Source organism: Aquarana catesbeiana, linkage group LG06 (genome assembly GCF_042186555.1).
Source record: "Aquarana catesbeiana isolate 2022-GZ linkage group LG06, ASM4218655v1, whole genome shotgun sequence".
Classification (NCBI taxonomy): Eukaryota; Metazoa; Chordata; class Amphibia; order Anura; family Ranidae; genus Aquarana; species Aquarana catesbeiana.
The window spans coordinates 315,238,813-315,261,250 of NC_133329.1; the positions used below are offsets into that span (position 1 = coordinate 315,238,813).

A 22,438-nucleotide genomic window follows, 5' to 3' on the forward strand; every position below is an offset into this window, starting at 1 on the left:
ATAAAGAAATAGAATTTTCAGGTATGTCAAAATTCCTTTTATGTTAAATCGCACAGTACAGAAGACCGGTTGAAAGTTCATAGACCCTGGGGCATCCCCAAGGTGGGCAGCAACTAAGCAAACAGAACTGTACCAACAGATTAACCACTTCCCTACCGGGCCAATTCTGACATTTCTCTCCTACATGTAAAAATCATCATTATTTTGCTAGAAAATTACATAGAACCCCCAAATATTATATATGTTTTTTTTAGCAAAGACCCTAGAGAATACAATGGCGGTTGTTGCAACTTTTTATCTCACACAGTATTTGCGCAGGAATTTTTCGAACGCGTTTTTTGGGGAAAAAACAGTTTTGTGTTTAAAAAAAAAAAACAAAACAGTAAAGTTAGCCCAATGTTTTTGCATTTTGTGAAAGATGTTACGCCGAGTAAATAGATACCCAACATGTCACGCTTCAAAATTGCACACGCTCGTGGAATGGCGTCAATGTTCGGTACTTAAAAATCCCCATAGGCGACGCTTGAAATTTTTTTACTGGTTACATGTTTTGAGTTACAGAGGAGGTCTAGGGACAAAATGATTGCTCTCGCTCCAACGTTCGCAGCGATACCTCACATGTATGGTTTGAACACCGTTTTCATATGTGGGCGGGACTTATGTATGCGTTCGCTTCTGCGTGCGAGCACACGGGGACAGTGGCGCTTTAAAATTTTTTTTTTTTTTTTTTATTGTTAATTATATTTTATTTTTTTTATTTTGACACTTTTTTGAAAAAAAAAAATTTGATCACTTTTATTCCTATTATAAGGAATGTAAAAACATCCCTTGTAATAGCAATATGACATGTCAGGTGCTCTTAATAGTGAGATATGGGGTCAATAAGACCCCATATCTCACCACTAGGCTGGGAAGCCTGAAATAAAAAAAATAAAATAAAATGATCGCCGCTTCCCAGCCGAAGCGGCGCCGGTTTTTTGAATGGAGAGGCCGGGCGTAATGTCATAACATCGCGCCCGGCGTCCGACGATCATAGAGACTCCGGCGACCATCTGGTCTGCCGGAAATCTCTATGATCTACATCCGGCGCCGGCGGATCCGCTCTCCGCCTCACCGATCCTAACGGCGAGTCGGAGCAAGCACTGGAGGGTGGCGGGAGACGTCCCCTCTCGCCTCCCATAGGAACGATCAAGCAGTGGAACGGCCGCTATGATCGATCCTATGGTGTAGAGATTCGCCGGCTGAAACCGGCAATATCTGAATGATGTCTGTAACTACAGGCATCATTCAGATATACCCGCCCAAAGCCCAGGACATCATATGACGGCGGGCGGGAAGTGGTTAAACAACAAGGGTCAACAGGCTCAATTTCAGAGTCCTGCTGCAAGAACCTTGCAGCCAAAAGCTGCAGCCACAGAAGATTGGACGTCCACCATATAATATGTTCCTGTGCCCTTGAGAAAGAATGGGCTGCCTCCAGACATAACTACCTTTAATTTTGTCCACCGCTATATGATCCAATATGGAGACTAATTTATAAAAGAGTTAGGACCATACTTTACAGAGGAGCCTTGATAAGGCAGTGCGGCTTCCACATATCTGCAAATGTGTGCAACTAAAACCCGTTTTTTACTAAAATTGTTAGACATCGCCATTTTTTTTTTTCAGGCTAGATGCTAAGTGTACTGGGAAATCTAGTTTCATATTTAGTACTTTGTACTCAAACAGGCATAGTGAGAGGGGAGAGAATCAAGTGAGACAATGCTGAGACACTTGTGCACAGCAGTAGTAGACTAGAGCTGAGGAAATCTTCCCCCGCCTCCTCTTCACTTCTTATAAGCCTGCCTCTTGTAAGGTGGGCATATCAGGATGACCTCAGGTAGAGATGGTGTATCTGCAGAAATAACTTGGGGCTTTTGAACTCTGCTGTATTAAAGCCATTAGTTGTCTGAATAATTGTGACAGTTGCAAAAATGTCTGCTTAGTCAGATAGGTCACTGGTTGAGCGTCTGAGATAGAGCTAGACCGTATGTAGAGATCTGATCATCACAAACTTGGAATGCAATTAGATCTTACAATTTTGAGAAGGTGTCAATTTTGGACTGTCCATTTTTGGAGTTTTGTGTGGAATGTGTCAGATTTGGCCTTAAGTTTATCCACTTTTTCGTGTCATACCAATACAAAAGAAATAAACATGAGAATGCCTAAACATTTGTAATTGCAACAATTTTCTGGCTGAAGTGGTGCATTATCTGACAGGGGTACCAATATTTTTGGCCATGACTAACTTCAGTTGCTGCCTATTTGTTCGAGGACCGTGATTTACTGTCAGCATAACATCTTGACAAACACTGGCTTTAGAAAAGTCTGGAGTGGAAAAACCATTATTTTTCCTATGGCAGGTTCCATTTAAACAAATCTACTAGCACCTGTTTAGAAAAGTATAGCCTAGAGGCAGCAGCAAGAAAATTCAGTAGTAAGAAGGGATTTATACTATATGGCGCCGAGTCCCCAAGTAAATGGTAAGAAAAAATATCCAAAATGTTGCTATAGTGATGGAAACTAAGAAAACTATACCTTAGAATTTGGAACATCAGACACAGGCCTGTTCTCAAGAGTTGCCTTGCCCAGTTCAGACTCTGCATGTTTTAAAGCAATCTGCAAGAGCCGTTTTTCACGGTTCCAGACTGCTCGTTCAGCCTCCAGCACAGACTCTACAGAATCTGAATGCAGCTGCATAAAAAGCAAAAAACTGATCAGTGCACAACATTTTTTAGAAAACTTTATAAAAAATACTCCAGGCAATTTTTATATTATTGCTTTTACATATGTACTGTTTGTAACCACTTTATAGCTTACATAAACTCACATTATTCTGACTTATAATTCTGAGTAAATTTTAACTTGAGGTATTGAACTTCGTAAAAAATATTTTTAGAACAGTGGGTTTACAGATTAAAAGGAAAACCACAAAAACAGAGCCAAGAGCACCATCTGCTTGCTGGCTATAAAATTATAAAATATTTATATGTCAAAAAAAAAAAAAATCTTAGTGTTTAGGCCTGGCCATGAAGGAAGCAAAATGTACAAAACCATTACACACAGAGTTTAAATCGTTGTGTATTCCCTAACAATTAATGGCTATAACTGCCACACAAGGGTGTGGACACAAACATATCTGCAGTACCTTCTCTCTATAGTTGTAAGTTTTAAAATTAAATTGGTGCTGTGAAATAAAAAATAATAAAAAAAAAGGAAAAAAATCAAACACATCAGGAGCCACAACAGCATTCCTACTGAAATTAGTGTAACTTGAGAGCACTGGAGCCTTAGTGTTCAGCCTAAAATTAGCCTATTTCACATAAAACATTGTATATTTAGTTGGGATAAACACAATATAAGGCCTGATAATATTCACATTTCTTGGAGAAAAAAAATGCTCAAGGGATTCTTCAGGGCTTGGCATGTAACCAAATGCGTGGGCATTTGGTTGATCATTCCAGCAGGGAATAAACAAACAGAAGGAGTTGGAAACACAACTTTTTGGAGAAAAGGTATAATTACCTTTTAATCACTCGCTCATTCCCATTTGTAACAAGAATCACAATCTCCAAAATACCATAACCACAACTTACCTGTTCCTTATTTTCTTTATATGGAGGCTCTTGCGAGCTTCGGCTGAGTTTAGCAAGCTGACTTCTGAGCTCCAATTTCTCTTTAGTCAGCTGAGACACCGTAGTTGCAAGCTCCTCATTCTCACGTCTGAGAACATCAACCACAACGGACGGAGATGGAACAGACATCTACAGGAGGGAACAGAATGTTAAACTAGCAAATCCGAATAAAGAGGCAACTAGTCTAGAAAGCACTATAACCTTACAGAGGCAAAAAAATAACACTTTAAAAACACAAAAGGAAGATAAGAAGTTAGGGAAAACAAAAAAACAAAAACACACAACCTGAAGATTTCCTGTCTGCAACTGTAATTTCAGGTCTGCCAAAGAGTCCAGCAAAGCTGTCACTTCTGCCTCATTTGGGAAGAGTTGTTGAGCACTGAAAACAATACATTATCAATAATAGTTCACTAAAGCATAATTAATGCATGAGTCCAGCTTATAAACAACTTTGTGGCAAAAAAAATTAAAGTTACCTGTCGTTCTTATTCTGCACCCATTTTTTAACTTGTAGTACAGTGTAAAGTAGTTGTTGCCAGACTGTCTGCATCTGACTGGTCAGTGAGCCCATACTTTTATTGGGGCTGGCTGTGTCAGTCCAGGTTTGGTTCTTTCTTGATGCCAACACACGTTCTTGTTCTTCCAAATCTGCCAGCATGTGCTGCAACTCTTGGATACGACGCTTATCTCGCTCATGTTGTAACTGCAAGTCCTATGTGAAGAAAATTAAGAGTATTGTAGATAAAAATTTGGATAAAGCAATGTGGTATTCATTAAATATGCCTAATTTAACGCTGAAGGCCAGGGAAAAAGTTCTCATTTACATATTCTTCTATAGCCACAAGGGAAATAAATGCATATTGTGTACCAATTTAATTTGCAAACTCAAGATATAAAGCTTGCAACGCTGCAGAGACAGTATCATTGTGCTGAGAACAGCTATGGCTAGGACCAAGTAGGTCCATCTCCTACAGGCCATCTGCAGAAAAATTATAGGGCGGAAGATACATGACCAATTACCCTGCAGGGGACAGAGCAGCAGGACTGGTCTTAATTGTGGAAATCGTCTGCCAGAGGCAAAGTGCAGGAGTTTTCATGATGCATTTACTGCACAGATCTGGAAAAAAAATACACCAAGAAGACCAAGTTTCCAGGATTACACAACAATGTTATTTAATCGAATTTGTCAAGCACTAAAATCAGCTTGGAGCCACACATGGGCACCATGTGGTATTCCATCGGTTATGGAAATTAAGTTAACACCCAATCCAGCCAACAAAAGTACGTGTTTTATTGTTATTTACACAAAAACCCAAACCATCTTTCCCTGTACATTTCATGGTAAAATCATAAAAATAGAAAGTCTGATGTGGCAACTTAGTCGCTGGTGAAACTTTGCCAGTGACAATATAGCTAGTCTACTCTCCTTGCTGGCCAAACAAAAGCAAGAGGTCACTGATCCCAAGCAAGAAACAGAATCTTCAGTGCTTTGGGAACCAACAGAGTAGCTTCTAATAAAGTGGAAGCTGCACCTTTGGGACTATGCCACCAGCAGCAGAATTACCAGTGAAACAAAACTTATCTACACTGAAAGAAGAAACCAAGGTCTGTGAGCTTTTTGTCTGGGTCTGACAGCATGCAATTGTTTATGTTGAAATGTGGATTTCCAATCAAAGCAGACTTAGAGTCATTTCAACATTAACCACTTAAAGAGGAGTTCCACCCAGGGGGGCCGTCAAAAAAAAAAAAAATTAAAAGTCAGCAGCTACAAATACTGCAGCTGCTGACTTTTAATTGGGCACTCACCTGTCCCTGGGTCCAGCGATGCGGGGGGATCGAAGCCCCGCTCGTCGGCATTTCAACTGTGGGCGCCGGGCTGTGGCTTCACAGCCTGGCACCCACTGCGCATGCGCGAGCGGCGCCGCGCCCCGTGATTGGCCGCTCAATCACCTGGGACCTGTAATGGGTCCCAGATGATTGACAGGAGGGAGGGAGCAGAGCGGAGCCCTTCCTGTGCCTGGGGGGAAGTGATGTCACCAGCCCAGGCAAAGGAACAGGCAGACTACGAGGGACTACCTAGCAACAGGCATTTAGAGGTAAGTGAAAAAAAAAAAAAATATCCAAATGTTTTTTTCTTTTTTTAGAATTTTTTCAGGTATTTTTGTTTTTTGGGTGGAACCCCACTTTAAGCCCCGGACCATTTTACTGGCCAAAGACCAGAGCACTTTTTGCGATTCGGCACTGCGTCCCTTTAACTGACAACTGCGCGGTCATGCGACGTGGCTCCCAAACAAAATTGACATCCTTTTTTCCCCACAAATAGAGCATTCTTTTGGTGGTATTTGATCACCCCTGTGGTTTTTATTTTTTGCGCTATAAACAAAAAAAGCGACAATTTTGAAAAAAACGCATTATTTTTTACATTTTGCTATAATAAATATCCCCCAAAAATTTATAAAAAATACATTTTTTTCCTCAGTTTAGGCCGATGCGTATTCTTCTACATATTTTTGGTAAAAAAAAATTAGCAATAAGCGTTTGATTGGTTTGTGCAAAAGTTATAATAGTAATGGCGACAATCAGTGATTTTTATCGTGACTGCGACATTATACAAATGCACCGATTCCTGTGTAAATGACACTGGCAGTGAAGGGGTTAACCACTAGGCGGCAGTGTAAGGGTTAAGTCCTGGGGAGTGATTCTAACTGGGGGGGGGGGGCATGGCTACGTGTGACGCCACTGATCTCTGTTCCCGATCACAGGGAGCAGAGATCAGTGACACTGTCACTAGGCAGAATGGGGAGATGCTTTTTTACATTAGCATCTCCCCGTTCTTCCTCTCCATGAGGCGATCACGGGTAACCCCACTGCATTTGAGTCTGCGAAACCGCGACCCGACTTACGGAGGTCCTGGCCGGCGCGCGATGGCACGACGGCAAATTTAAAGGGACATGCAGGTCTGCCTATTTGCCCAGCCGTGCCATTCTGCCGACGTACATCAGCGTGCGCCGGTCGGGAACCGGTTAACAGCGCTAAAGGTGCAATGAAGAAAAAAGTTCTTTTGAAGGATCAATCCACTACGGAAAATATAGAGGGAGTCCAAATTCAAAATAAATAAAAAATGATAATAGAAGATGTGCTCCGTAACCGGGACTCGGTTTTTCATTTGGATACCATCACCAACACCTCATGCACAAAAAATCCCTGTTGGTAATGCACTCACCAGACATCGGTGTAAAACAGGCCTTGTATCTCCATACACTATGAGATCTGATCAGACCTTCCAAAACGATGTAAATAGACTAGACACTGAAGCCTGTCACCACCTCATCTTTTGACCTGGCTCCTATCCCCGGATAGATCACTTTCTCAAACAGTAGTTCATAGAGGCAAAGAAAAAAGGGGAGCTGGCATAGCGTAATACTGTTCATTTAATTAAAAACTCACACACACTGTAATAACTGCTTACATGGTAACAAAAGTAAAATAGCATATAGAAAGCGTCTGCAGTACAGCGCAAGTCACTTCTCACCGCCTCCTGAGTTGGTGTACGGCTGCAATGGAACCCGGGCTTGACTAGCGCTGTGACTGACAGACGAGGGAGCCGTGTAGTGACGCCCTATCGTATTTCCTTGGAGCGCTTTCTATATGCCATTTCACTTTTGTTACCATGTAAGCAGTTATTACCGTGTGTGTGAGTTTTTGATTAAAGAATCAGTATTACACTATGCTAGCTCCCCCTTTTTTCTTTGCATCTTTGAGAAAGTGATCTATCCGGAGATAGGAGCCAGGTCCAAAGATGAGGTGGCGACAGGTTTCAGTGTCTAGTCTATTTACATTGTTTTGGAAGATCTGATCAGATCTCATAGTGTATGGAGATACAAGGCCTGTTTTATACCAATGTCTGGTGAATGCATTACCAACGGGGATTTTTTTATGCACGAGGTGATGGGGTATCCAGATGAAAAACCGAGTCCCGGTTACGGAGCACATCTTCTATATTCATTCATATATATTCTCTCTCTCATTTTATATATATATATATATATATATATATATATATATATATATATATATATATATATATATATATGTATATATGTATATGTATATATGTATATATATATATGTATATATATATATATATATATATATATATATATATATATATATATATATATATGTGACTTATTCTTCATTGCACTTTTGTTGCTGTTAATGTTGAAATGACTGTTTTGTTTTATTAGCATATTTTTTTGATTGATTTTATTTATAATAGCTGCTGGTGTGCATTTAAACTATTGGTCCATTTGAGCGCTTGGATCAGTAACACTTTTGTGGTTAACTGATTTTTTTTTTTTTTAGACTTAGAGTCATAGCTACTGAATTTTGGCCTAAAAAATTGTCTGTAGGACAACATTTGGTGTCATTTCCCTGAACCACATTTGTAGTCTTCAGTTCTTACCATTATCCGCCTCTCCTGCTCTTCTTCTCGTGTTCGAGTAACTTCCATCTGCTTTGATCTAGTCATTTCTTTTTCACGCTCTTTTGCCCAAACTCTTTCCTCCTCCTGAAAGGTCAGTAACTGAGCTTGATACCGATCTCGTTCTTCCTGCAGACGAAATTCTCGCTCTTTCTGCTGCTCGATCATACTGTCTAGTTGTTGTTTTTTACTTTGCAAGGCCTCTAAATGTGCACGCAGTTTAACTGCTGCCTCCCGCTCTTTGAGCATTTCTTCATGACAGGCTTGAACTTCAGATTCTAGCTGACGTTTTGCATCAACAGCTTGTTTCTGTGTCTTTTCTATCATGGCAGCAAGGTCTCTAGCAGAGTGTCTTTCCTCTTCCAATTGATTTTGTAATGTTACCACTATTTTGCGTTCTTGGTGCCTCTCTTCCTCCTGTCTGCAAAACTCTTGGCTTTGCTGTTGTCTAAGTTGCTCCACAACATTCCGCTCAAGGGTCAAGGCACTTGACAAACTGAATGAATACTGCTTTTCCTTCTCCAGTTCAGTCTGCATCTCAGACAGTTTCTTGTGCTCCTGAGCAAGAAGAGCCTTACAGCGAGACTGCTCTATTTCAAGTTCTTTCCTGAGATTACTAGTGCAAGTCTGTTCTTGAAACAAAGCTGCAGAAATCTTGGCGTTAAGCTTTTTTTGCTCTTCCAGTGACAAAAATGATTCCTAAAAAGTAGTAAAGGAGAGATGTTTCAGTGCCTCATAAGAACCAACAACCGCTGCCTCCAGTGTGTTAGCAGTGTCATCCTCAGGCATAACAAACCACCTATGTACGACTACTAGCTGACCCGCTAAGAAATATCTGTGAAAGTCTGGGACCGCCAATCCCCCTTGTTTCCACGGCAGTTGTAGCACCCAAAGTTTAATGCGGGGTGTCGCCCCTGCCACAGGAAAGTCGATATGAGCTGATCTATTCTTTTGAACATATATCTCAGAATCCAAACAGGGGAATTCCGAAATATATACAAAAACAGAGGCAAAAATTTCATTTTCATGAAGTTCACCCTACCTATGAGTGTCAAAGGTAAATTCTGCCATGCCTGTAGCCTGGATTTTAGTTTAGTCAAAAGTGGATCGACCTTCAAAGCAATAAAGTCTGATACGGAGTTGGAGATATGTAACCCCAGATATCTGTGGGAATCTCACATCTGGGGGATGGCGTCCTGAGTGATAGAAATCTGGAATTTCCCCCAGTTGACTTTCAGACCCGAAAAGCGAGCAAAGGAATTTAGGATGTCTAAAGCTGCCGACAGGGAATTCTTGGAGTCTCGCAAAAAAAGAACCATATCATCCGCATATAGTGCCATTAAGGCTACCCACCGTTATCCCTTGTATCTCCTCAGAGGCTCGCAAGGCCGCCGCCAAGGGCTCGATCATGATGGAGAAAAGACCCGGGGATAAAGGGCATCCTTGGCGAGTGCCCCTATATATTGGAAAAAATTCGGATAACATATTGTTTAACTTTATGGCTGCTGTGGGGCAATGATGTAGAATGTCGATCCACTTCCGAAACCTAGGACCGAATCCAAATACCTTCAATACCACCCTCATGTAATTCCAATCCACAGAATCAAAGGCTTTTTCCAGATCTAGAAAGACCAGTATTCCACCGCTGGAAATATCTGGGCCCAACTGAGTGTGGGTGAAAACCCTGCGCAAGTTAATATCCGTGGCCTTTTTGGGCATAAAACCTGTTTGGTCTTGGGACATAACATGATGCAGGACCAACATCAGTCTAGTAGCTAACAGTTTGGTCAGTATTTTGAAGTCCATATTTAACAAAGAGATGGTCCTATATGATGAACACTGTAATGGGTCCTTATCTGGCTTGTGTGGTCAGTTTTTAATAGGAAAACAGAGTGACTGTCAGGATCACCACTCACACAAAGGAAGCAATACAAAGAACAGGATGCTTTTTCTTACAAGTACATGAAACAGCAGACAAATATCAAAAATATGAAATGTTGGGTTTACATATTCTTTAACCACTTCCCACCCAGCCACTGCATATGTACGGGCGGGTGGGCACTCACTCCTTCTGAGTGGATGTTCAGGAACGTCCCTCAGAAGGAGGGGGATCGGGCCCGCGCAGCGGCGCGATCCTGATGCGCTCGTGTCACCCGGACATGGCGCATCTCAGATCAGCAGGTGGGCTCTGTGATTGGCCCTCCTGATCACATGACGGCCGTGTCTAATCACAGCCATCATGTGATGTAAACAGAGAGCCGGTTGCTAGGCGATCTGCTCTCCTCTCCTAATAACATTATTTGGTGAGGAGAGGAGAGCGGATCGCTGCAGTCGGCTGGTGATCAGTGTATGAGCTGTTTTTTACAGCTTTTTACACACTGATCACCAGCATAGTAACACACAGTGTAAAACACAATGTCCCCAAAACACATGTCCCCCACAGTAAAAACACCTGTCCCCCACATATGTCCCAGTAAAATCACATGTCCCAATGATTATCTGCACACATATGTCCGTGATCACCTGCGCACATCTGTACATGATCATTTGCGTACATCTGTCCGTGATCACGCGAACCAATTACACACTTAACAGGATTTTTTTTTATCAAAGACATAAGAATAAACATTCCAGTGTTGTCATACAAATCAGAATACATATAACGGACTAGTGTTTCCTGTACCCAATGCGTTTCGGAGTGAAAATGTAATCCTCCTTCAGGGGTATAGTTTAAACTTGAAAATGCAAAATCTCTGAAAGCTGAAAATTGGCCTGGGAAGGAAGGGGGAGAAAGTGCCCAGTATTGATGTGGTTAAGCTAAGAGCAATATCTCTGCAAAGGAGAAGAGGCCCATCACCATATGACAATAGCAAAAAACTGAAGATCCATGGAGTGGAGGAGGAGGCACCCAGGGGTCGTCCTCAATAGCTTTGTCGGTGTCCAATCACCTAAAAAAGGTACTAGCCTATAACACCCAGGGTCTTTAAGAATTTGCCTGTAATCAATATAAAATTGTTTTGACTTTATATACAATTTAATCCACATGGAGACCATATACAGTTGTGCTCATAAGTTTACATATCCTGGCAGAATTAAGATTCCTGGCCATTTTTCAGAGAATATGAATGATAACAAAAACTTTCACTCATGGTTAGGGTTTGGCTGAAGCCATTATCAACTGTGTTTACTCTTTTTAAATCATAATGACAGCAGAAACTAGCCAAATTACCCTGATCAAAAGTTTACATACTCCAGTTCTTAATACCGTGTATTGCCCCCTTTAACATCAATGACAGATTGAAGTCTTTTGTGGTATTTGTGGATGAGGCTCTTTATCTTCTCAGATGGTAAAGCTGCCCATTCCTCTTGGCAAAAAGCCTCCAGTTCCTGTAAATTCTTGGGGTTTCTTGCATGAACTGCACATTTGAGATCTCCCCAGAGTGGCTTAATGGTATTGAGGTCAGGAGACTGAGATAGCCACTCCAGAACCTTCACTTTATTCTGCTGTATTCAATGACAGGTCGACTTGGCCTTGTGTTTTGGATCATTATCATGTTGGAATGTCCAAGTATGTCCCATGCGCAGCTTCCTGGCTGATGTTGACGCCTCTCCAAATGTAGCGTTTATGGTTGTGGCCAAAAAGCTCAATTTTGGTCTCATCACTCCAAATGACTATGCCAGAAGGTTTGAGGCTGGTCTCTGTGCTGTGTGGCATATTATTAGCAGGATACTTTGTGGCATTTGCGTAGTAATGGCTTTCTTCTGGGGACTCGACCATGCAGCCCATCTTTCTTCAAGTGCCTACTTATTGTGCATCTTGAAACAGCCACACCAATGTTTTCAGAGAGTCCTGTATTTCACCTGAAGTTATTTGTGGGTTTTTCTTTGCATCTCGAACTATTTTCCTGGCAGTCGTGGCTTAAGTTTTAGTTGGTCTACCTGACCGTGGTTTGGTTTCAACAGAACCCCTAGTTTTCCACTTCTTGAGTTTGAACACTGCTGATTGGCATTCTCAATTCCTTGGATATCTTTTTATCACTTTCCTGTTTTATACAGTTCAACTACCTTTTCCCACAGATGCTTTGACTTTTCCAATGACTCAGAATCCAGAAACATCAGTGCAGCACTGGATGAAAGATGCAAGGGTCTGTCAGGAGTCCAGAAATTCATTGACCTTTTAGACACGCACACACCAATTACAAGCAAACAGATCACAGGTGAGGATGGTTACCTTTAATAGCCATTCAAACCCCTTTGTGTAAACTTGTGTGCATGTTATCAGGCCAAAATCACTAGGGTATGTAAACTTTTGATCAGGGTCATTTGGGTAGTTTGTGTTGTAATTATGATTTAGGAAGAGTAAATACAGTTGATTGATAATAAATGTCTTCAGCCAAACACTAGCCAAGTGAAAAGAAACGTTTTCGTGTTATTCATATTCTCTGAAAAATGGCCAAGAAATCGTAAATTCTGCCAGGGTAAGTAAACTTATGAGCACAACTGTATGTATTAATCCAGGCTTCAACTTTCAATGTCTCACCTGCAGAGAATTTTCCCTGTGTGCAAGTTTTTGCTGAATGATATTCTTTTCTTCTTCAAACCTTTGGCTTTCCACCTCCCGTTGAGTCTGCACCGTTTGCATGAGAACAGACATGGCCTCCTCTTTACTCTCCAGCTCATTCCTATGTGTTGAAAGAAAAAAAACAAACTCATTGTTCATGTGAAAATGTAGAAAATACAGATGTAAAATTAATCTCAAGAAAGGACAACACACATGTGAACTGCAGAAATGAAATCTCATTACAAGTAGTAAAATGGTGATGAAGTGACAAGACCCACATGCAAAACTTGACATAGGCCTTATGAATGTTTTGTTATTACAATTGGAAGAGGCTCACTGATATAGGTCAATATTCCAGACTTGTCAGAAAACCATATCCGCTTCTTATACAGTATCTCACAAAAGTGAATACACACCTCACATTTTTGTAAATATTTTATTATATCTTTTCATGTGATAACACTGAAGAAATGACACTTTGCTACAATGTAAAGTAGTGAGTGTACAGCTTGTATAAAAGTGTAAATTTGCTGTCCCCTCAAAAATAACTCACATAGCCATTAATATCTAAACCGTTGGCAACAAAAGAGAGTACACCCCTAAGTGAAAATGTCCAAACTGGGAACAATTAGCCATTGCCCTCCCCGATGTCATGTGACTCGTTAGTGTTACAAGGTCTCAGGTGTGAATGGGGAAAATTTGGTGTTATCACTCTTGCATACTGGTCACTGGAAGTTCAACATGGCACCTCATGGCAAAGAACTGAGGATCTGAAAAAAAAGATTTGTTGCTCTGCATAAAGATGGCGTAGGCTATAAGAAGACTGCCAGGACCATAAAACTGAGCTGGCCAAGACCATACAGCAGTTTGTGAGAAATGCATTTTGTGAGATACTGTATACAGACTGCTCATACTTAAGGAAATGCATAATGCCCAGCTTGAGAATGCATATACAAGAACTACAGTACTTTAAAGAGTAGTATTTAAAATACTTATCACACCTCAGTTTAGTTGCTTCGATTTGCATTTCTTTCTGTTGCCTTTTCAGCTTTTCAAGCTCCAGCTGCAGTTCCTCTACTTCAGAATGGAGTTGAGATACAGTAGACTGTTCCTGGAGTAACCGCTTGTGCTGCTCTGTGGACCTCTCTTGTTCCCGCAATAAGGAGCCTTTTAAATCTTCAGCAATAGCAGCCTCTTGCTGCAATTTGTATTCATACAGTTCCACTGCAAGAGGGCCAAAAGAGTTCAATAAATCTTTTACAGCAGCCATTTGTTTGGGCCTGTGATACACTTGCCCTGGTGCAGACCCTGACCAGACCATTATAGCACCTGGCGGTCCAGGACATGTTCTTATGTCAGACAAGCATTAGAAGTCAGAATAGAATAATGCCCCTACGGTCTTTCATTAGTTCTCATCTGTTTCCTCACTGGCTGAATGAATTCTGCATTAGTGCACCGGTTTTCCAACTACAATAAATCCTTACTATTCATATAAATAGGGCAAAGTAACGCTCAAAGAAGGTGCAAGAATTGTCAATGAATATATAAACCCCCTAAGAAACTATTTGCCATCTAACAGAGGGTATTACGTTTCCCCTCACGACCATATACCTACCTTGCTTGCGCAGTTGGTGTTCTTTAGTGTGCCCTTTTTCTTCAGCACTGATGAGGGCATCTTGTAGTTGTTGTAGTTTCTCTTGGTTCTGAAGATGTGCCAATCTTAACTGTGAACGAAGATCCTGAATTTCAGATAACAGGCTGTTGCGGTCCATAGCTAGGACATGTTCCAAGACGAGGCGCTTCTGTTCCTCCTAAAAGACAGAAGATGTATGACTATTAGGCTGGGTTGTCCTTACGATTAGGTATGTCCTGTGCGAATTGTAGGTCTGTTTTCAGAGCGAATAAAAAAAGCATTTGTTCCATGGATCAGATGCAAATTTGCAAGGCTCAGGACCCGATTTTTGTCACAGCTGCGATTTAGGTGCTGGCCAATACATAGTCAAAGGGTGTGAATTCATGTAGTAGGAGAGCGATCCATTCTTAAAGGCTAAACTGAATCCTGAACACAACTGAACAGGTGTGCGATTCAGATGCATTCCTATAGAACGCAATGAGTCTTGAATTTGCACCTGAACCGCACTGCAGATGCGCCGCATATACTGTATGTGAACAGCTTTGTTACAAAATTGAAGTTTATTCACATCATGCGAATTGGATGCGGTTCAAAACACATCCAATTTGCATATATGTGAACAGAGCCTAAACTAGATAGGCAGGACAACTTTACAGCATAGCCAGTAAAATATAGTAAGGTGATTCAAAAGAAAAAGAAAAAAAACCTACTAAAACTCTAAACTTCTGTACAGTTTTGCCTTCTTTAAAAACACTCTATTAACATTAATTTGATCACAAATCCAAAAAATAAAAAGATTTTATGGCCTTTTTAGCAGATGTGCTTTAATTCAGTGGCTCTGGGTGAACAGTTTTCTACAAGAATTTAACAACCCCTGACCAGAAATTAAGAATATTGTATTCAAGATTTCAGCATAGTATGTACAATGTGAATGCATCAAACAGGATGCTGTAAAACTATCAGCCGGTTATCTAGAAAAAGAAAAACTTTTCTACAAATGAATGTGTATTTTTAAATTCTGACTCACCTGCTCCTTAATTAGGTGTTCTACTTTCTCTAACAGTGAACTGTTATCTCCGGTGCCATGATGGAGCTGTGACTGAAGTTCCAAACGTAGATATGTTCTCTCACTTTCCAAAAGAGCCTGAACACTTTGTAATAAGTCCCGTCTCCAGTCGGATGTAGAACTTTCCTAAAATAAATTTTAGAAACGTAGTTATGTGCCGATTTTAAAAAATGAATGAACAATTGAAAACACACAAAAAGGTCTGCGGTATAGGTACTTCCCGCATTTAGAAATGTATTCCCGGATGGCACCATGTACCATATTTGGTGGACATGTCCGAAAGTGAGGCGGTTCTGAATACGTATGTACAATCTCATATACTCCTTAACTCAAGTAAATCTCATTAAGTCGCCTTTGCACGCACTGCAGGGACACCGAGTGGAGAAGGCATCAAAACCAATGCAGAGACTTATAACATTTATATTTGTAGTGGCAAGAATTTCTATAGCCAGATCTTTGAGGTCCCCCTCGATCCCATTTTACCTACTGAAAGCTAAACTCTCATGGATAATGGTTAATGACCGCCTTTCGGCAATTCTAAATGATAAGATCACTTGGTTCAACAAAATATGGGACCCCTGGATCAGATATCTTACAACTATGTATTAAGTTGACCTGTACTAGAGGATCTCCCTTCGGGACTGGAGTGCATCCATTTCCCTATCTCTTACCCCACCTCTCCCCCTTTCCTTGCTTCTTTTAACTATTATCCCTGTTTTTCCCTTCTCTTTCTCTAATTGTGCCTGGCCTAAGCTCGTTTGTGAGTATAATTTTTGCTGTTTTTATGCTGCATTAAAGTTTATCAGTGGTAATGCACTAGGTTGGTGCCCTCCTTTTCTGTTTTTTTCACCTATTTTTCTTACCGACAAAGACGAATGCATATTTTGTATGTCACTTTGAAAAATTTAATAAAAAAACATTGTAATGAGAAATGTATTCCCTAAACTCAAATGATTTTCTGGTATAATTTGTTTAACTTTCTTATGAAGATTGGATGTAAAGTTATCTGCTAAATCACTTATGCATTTCTTGTGTAGATGACATCTCTCTGAATCTGAAGCTCTGTACTCTCTGGACTGAGAACCTTTGCAACGGGCTGTTCAGACAGTTTCACAATCTTGCAGCTTTCCTCATGAACCATACTCAACAAGAGCTGTTTGTAGGAAGGCCTGGATCCGAGGCACAGAGTAATCCCTGGGATTAAAAGGGCTGCACTCACACCACAAAAATGTGCATAAAAGATCACTCACATGAAATAAGATTTCCAGGTACTAATAACTATAATAACTCTTCCTGGAACTAGCTTTTCTTGCTTTTAGCAAAGTAGGAATCACAGATTCCGAAAACCCTTCTGTTCTTTAGGACCTGGGTTTCAAAAGCTATGCTATTAAAGCCAGAGACTGAAGCAGGGTGGAATAGACAGCAGATCTAACCTGTAGAAAAGAGGCCAGAGTCATCTGCAAGAAATCCAAGTACAATGGGGAAAATAATTACTGTATTTGATCCCAAGCAAATTTTGTAAGTTTACCTACTTACAAAGTAATGAAGGGTCTATAATTTGTATCATAAGTGTATTTTAAATGATAGAGACAGAATATCAACCAAAAATCAAGAAAAAAAACACACGATACAAATGTTAGAAATTAAGTTGCAGTTCAGTGAGTAAAATAAGCATTTCATCCCATACCAACCAACAAGAATTGTGACTGGCTACAGTATGTGCTCATGTGGTACACATACAAGTCCTGTCAATTTATGAAGGTGCCCCCAATGACAACTTGTCATGTGTATAAAAGACACCTGTCCACAGAATCTTTTTCTTCCATTCAAACCTCACTATCATGGACAAGACCAAAGAGCTGTCAAGGAACGTCAGGGACAAAACTGTAGACCTGCACAAGGCTGGAATGGGCTACAAGACCATCAGCAAGAAGCTTGGTGAGAAGGAGACAACTGCTGGAGCAATTATTTGCAAATGGAAGAAATACAAAATAACCATCAATCGCCCTTGGTCTGGAGCTCTATGCAAGATTTTGCCTCATGAGGTAAAGAGGATCATGAAAAAAAAGCCCAGAACTACACAGGAGGGGCTTGTGAATGATCTCAAGGCAGTTGGGACCACAGTCACCAAACAAACGATTGGTAACACAATACGCCGCCATGGATTGAAATCCTGCAGCGCCCGCAAGGTCTCGTTACATGTATAGGCCCATGTGAAGTTTGCCAATGAACATCTAAATGATTTAGAGAAAGATTAGGAGAAAATGCTGTGGTCAGATGAGACCAAAATTGAGCTCTTTGGCATTAACTTGACTCGCCGTGTTTGGAGGAAGAAAAATGCTGACCGACTCTAGGAACACCATCCCTACAGTCAGGCACAGAGGTGGAAACATTATGCTTTGCGGCCATTTCTCTGCTAAAAAGATACAGGTCGACTGTCGCACTGAGGGGCCAATGGACCGGGCTGCGTATTGTAAAATCATGGATGAGAACTTTCTTCCCTCAGCAAAAACACTGAAGATGGGTCCTCCAGCATGACGATGACCCAAAACATAACGCCAAGGCAACAAAGGAATGGCTAAAGAAGAAGCACATTAAGGTCATGGAGTGACCCAGCCAGTCTCCAGACCTTAATCCTATAGAAAATGAATGGAGGGAGCTAAAACTTAGACTTGTCAAGTAACAGCCTAGAAACCTTAAGGATTTAGAGAAGATCTCTAAGGAAAAGTGGACGAAAATGCCTCCTGAGATGTGTGCAAACCTGGTAACCAACTACAAGAAACATCCTACCTCTGTGCTTGCCAACAAGGATTTCTCTACCAAATACGAAGTCATGTTTTGCTTAGGGATCATATACTGTTTTACTCACTGACTGCAACTCCATTTATAACATTTGTATCATGTGTTTTTTCTGGGTTTTTGGTTGATATTCTGTCTCCATCATTTAAAATACACTTATGATAAAAATCTAGACCCTTGATTTCTTTGTAAGTGGGCAAACTCACAAAATCTACAGAGGATCAAATAATTATTTCCAACCACTGTATGTCTGTGTGCCAGGCTCTTCTCAGTCAGTTTGATGCCAATAGAATCACAGTCTCTCTCTCTTGCTCTAATCTGTAGAAGACAGAATACCGGCAAAATACTACAGGCAGAATACTCAGTCAAGGGAAGGCATAGATTAGCTTGAACTGAGATAAGGGAATAACTAGGGCATCTGAGGCCAGAGCTAGAGAGGCCCTGGTTGTGGATACAACCAGAGGTAGTTTTTGTTGCTGTATCTGGAGCCTAGGATGTCAGCATTCAGAGCCCCTATCTTTGAAATATAAAATTGAAAACATCTGGATGAAGAAACCATTCCCTTTGTTCCAAGAGGTTAAGGGCTGAAATAATCTGCTTGCCAATTGTCCATTCCTGGGATGTGGACCACAGAAATTTCTGGACAGTGAGTTTATGTACATGAGTGTATCTGGTGTATCTGGTTTGCTTCCTTCAAGGCATTCAGGCTCCTTGTGCTTCCTTGATTGTTGATGTATGCCACTGTGGTAGAATTGTCCAACTGTACCTAAATTGGGTGACTGTGCTGGAGGGACAGCAAAGATGTTGAAGGGAAGTTTGGCATCTTCTCTTGACCACGTTTCCTGAACTGTCAAAGATCGGAAGACTCCTCCCCAACCTGTTGTAATGTACGTGTGCCTGTTTAGCTTTTCCCCAACTTGTTGTGAGGTGAAAGCGTTGAGACCCTGATTAAGTTGGGGCACAACTCTCTAAAGAGTCCTAGAAATAAAAGCCAGTTTAGGCTTCTAACCCCTTCTCTGCTCCACCAATAACTAAAACTATTTGCCTTGATGCACACTTTTAGTAGGTTTGAATTCCAGTTGCAGATAATTGTTCTTTTACAATGCATACTCCAGTCAGAGCCACAAGTGTAGGTGTACACACACGCACCTTGTTTCCTTCTCCTGCAGCCTGTGCCAAGGCAGAGCTTAGAGACTGGATGGTATCTTGGAGATTCTCTCGTTCTTTCACCCAGGCATCTCTCTGAATCTGAAGCTCAGTATTCTCTGGACTGGGAACCTTTGCAACGGGAAGTTCAGACAGTTCCAGAATCTTGCAGCTTTCCTCGTGAACCATACTCAACATTTTCTGAAAAAAACAGGGAAATTGTATGTAAATAAGTTAGTCCACTAATTTGTAACTAGAAAAAAAAAAAGTCAACTTACCAATGCAATGCTGTATCAGTGTGCAGGACATAATTCAAATTTAGATTTTTGGTTTACCAGTAAAATCATATTTTTTGGATTACATCATCATTACCACATGGGTTATGAAGTGACCTTTGGGTGAATGGACACTGGCTAGAAAAAAAAAAAGGAACGAGTCCCTGCCCAGGCATAACCCCCTCCCAGGTCAGCTAAGCCTCAAATTTGGATCAAGCAACAAGGAACACAAACCAGAGGGGAGGAATCCTTGTGCTCTGAGAGGTATTTAGGTATAAGGGATTTTATAGGTAGATCAAAAATCCCAAATTTCTTAATCATTTAACACGTGACACAGAGGATTTTTTAGTTATTACTACATGGGATGTCCCAAAGCAATGAATCTAAGGGGTGGGAAACACAGCAACAAGCCCAGATTCCCACACACATAAAAGTGGGGACCCCTTCACAAAGCCATCTACAAGATATGTCGTCTGAAACTGGTGTTAGAAGAGGCAAATTCATTAACTTAGTAGTTCCATGTAGAAATAGTCGGCAACCATATGACGATAAATAAAGTCTTTTTCATTCATGGACTACACATGTTCCAAACAGAGCCAACACAAACGCGTATAGGCCTATCAAGGCCTTACTCATAGTAATAGTAGTTTATCTATGAGTAAGGTCTTGATAAGCTGAAACATGTTAGTGTTGGCTCTGTTTGGAACATGTGTACTCCTAGGACAAAATAAAGAGACATTTTATTCAACCTCACTTGGTTGCTGACTATTTACATGGAAGGACTCTTGTATTGCAGCGTGGAGACCGCAAGCATGGTAAGTGGAAACCGAGAGCTCTTGCTGGTCCCGATTGCACGAGTGGGTTGCAGTTCCATTATCTTGCATGTTCGTTTGCATCAACTTAGAACTTTGTAAGCATGTGAAGAGAAGACTAGGTATCAGGATCTTCTGGTTAAGATTCTCTGGAATGGAGCATCTGCTTCATCCAGATCTTAAGGGATTGGCACACTCCTGCAGCAGTCAGTGCTGGCTGCAGAGTCTCTCCCACCAAAGAGAATAATGCCTTAAAAAGGGTTTCCAACCTCTGATCTGTGTCACCTTTGAAGACCAGGAGCAGGCCTGATAGGGTCTTATTCACATGGAGAGAAAATTCAACAGGAAATAATTGGGTCAACAGGCTAACCCTTTCTAAGGGGTACTGGTAAGTAAACTATTTCAGTGGCAAAAACAACTTCTCTGGGTGAGCCTCAATCAGCATACATGACTTTCTGCAAGTGACGGTGCACTGGGAAGGGTTTGGGAATGTTTTAGAAGCAATCAGGAACTAAAACCGGGGACTTAAAGGGTAAGAAGATTGAGGTAGAGGCAGCTTAAAATGGTTGTAAACCCCATTCATGAAATTTGACCTGGGCACATATAACTATAGTGTTTAATTAGCTCTCTCCAAAGCTCTAAGTCCTTTGTCTTTCTGCTGCTCCGTTCCTCTGCTATCAGCATGATAACTTCTGACAAGTTCAACGACACAGGAGATAAAAGCAGCTGGAAATTGTGTCAGTTAGGCCCCTTTCACACTGGGGCGGTGGGGGCGTCGGCGGTACAACAGCGCTATTTTTAGCGCTGCTGTACCGTCGTTCTTGCAGCGGTATTCGGCCGCTGGCGGCCGAAAAAGGGTTAAATCCGCTCGTACATCGCGGCTATAGCCGCGGTATAGCTGCGCTGTCCCATTGATTTCAATGGGCAGGAGCGGTTTAGGAGCGGTGAATACACCGCTCCTTCCCCGCTCCAAAGAAGCGGCTCGCAGGACTTTTTTTACCGTCCTGCGAGCGCACCGCTTCAGTGTGAAAGCCCTCGGGCTTTCACACTAAACAGCGGAGGCTGTTTAGGGGCGGTTTTCAGGTGGTATTTTTAGCGCAATACCGCCTGAAAACCGCTCCGGTGTGAAAGGGGCCTTAGGGAACTTTGAATAGACATGCTCTCTGCTTATCCATCTCTGACTGCCTTTCCTCCAATCAGCTCACACACAGCTCCCACTGCTGGAACAGGAAGAAAGATATGTAACACGATGTGCACTTTCTAAAGAATGTAGAAAGCTGAGGACAGCAGATATACATAAAAAACTTGTGTAGGGAGATTTGTTTCATCTCTGTATCATCTGAGACTATTCACTTCAACTGGGTATAGGAGAGGGTTTACATCCACTTTAGTGTTAATGTGACGCATCTGCCTGGACCCCGAGATTCCTCCCAAGGGGCCTCATCTATAAAAGGATTCCTGATCCTCAATGGCTTCCACTTCCTCCTCCTGTAGAGGAACTTCTGATGCCTCATCCTCCCACTAAAGGGGAGAAGGGGGAAGGAAGGTGCCCTTGATTTCATCCCAGGTGTTTCAAGCTAGTCAACTCCCGAAAAAAACAAAAATTTCCCAGCGCACTTACCAGCAAGTAAGGATGGGCAAACAGTTTGGCCTAAGCAGAAGTTTGGGCTGAACATTGGCCGTTTGGAAGTTCTCCGAACAACTGAATTATAGGGTCGTTCGACCATTTGTTCGGCCCGCCACACAACCACAATGCACTGCGCCACCGCACAGTGCACTGAAAGCCCAGATTGGCTGAAGTAATGAAAGTTTCGACCAATCAGGGCACAGAGCACTGTCAGAGCCATGATTGGACACTCTCATGATGACTGTATCCAATCATGGCTCGTTGCTCTTAATCCCGCCCCATATTATAAAAGTATTCTTTCCATAGTGGCCATTTGTAGTGTGATAGCAGTGTGGAGAGATAGAACAGGGCTCTGTTTAGTG

At 41.5% G+C, this 22,438-nt stretch overlaps 1 protein-coding gene across 4 annotated transcripts in view; it reads right to left on the minus strand.

Annotated features, from left to right (window-relative positions):
* The window catches only part of PCNT (pericentrin), a 273,910-nt gene that overhangs the window by 36,192 nt on the left and 215,280 nt on the right, over nucleotides 1-22,438 (minus strand). For all 4 annotated transcript variants that reach the window (XM_073633695.1, XM_073633698.1, XM_073633694.1 and 1 more), the window contains 10 exons: nucleotides 19,366-19,563; nucleotides 15,379-15,543; nucleotides 14,334-14,529; nucleotides 13,720-13,942; nucleotides 12,698-12,839; nucleotides 8,140-8,856; nucleotides 4,151-4,386; nucleotides 3,960-4,053; nucleotides 3,636-3,803; nucleotides 2,578-2,733 (listed from right to left, as the gene is read on the minus strand). In XM_073633695.1, coding sequence (XP_073489796.1) covers nucleotides 2,578-2,733; nucleotides 3,636-3,803; nucleotides 3,960-4,053; nucleotides 4,151-4,386; nucleotides 8,140-8,856; nucleotides 12,698-12,839; nucleotides 13,720-13,942; nucleotides 14,334-14,529; nucleotides 15,379-15,543; nucleotides 19,366-19,563 — 2,295 coding nt within the window. The remainder of the gene's footprint in view (nucleotides 1-2,577; nucleotides 2,734-3,635; nucleotides 3,804-3,959; nucleotides 4,054-4,150; nucleotides 4,387-8,139; nucleotides 8,857-12,697; nucleotides 12,840-13,719; nucleotides 13,943-14,333; nucleotides 14,530-15,378; nucleotides 15,544-19,365; nucleotides 19,564-22,438) is intronic.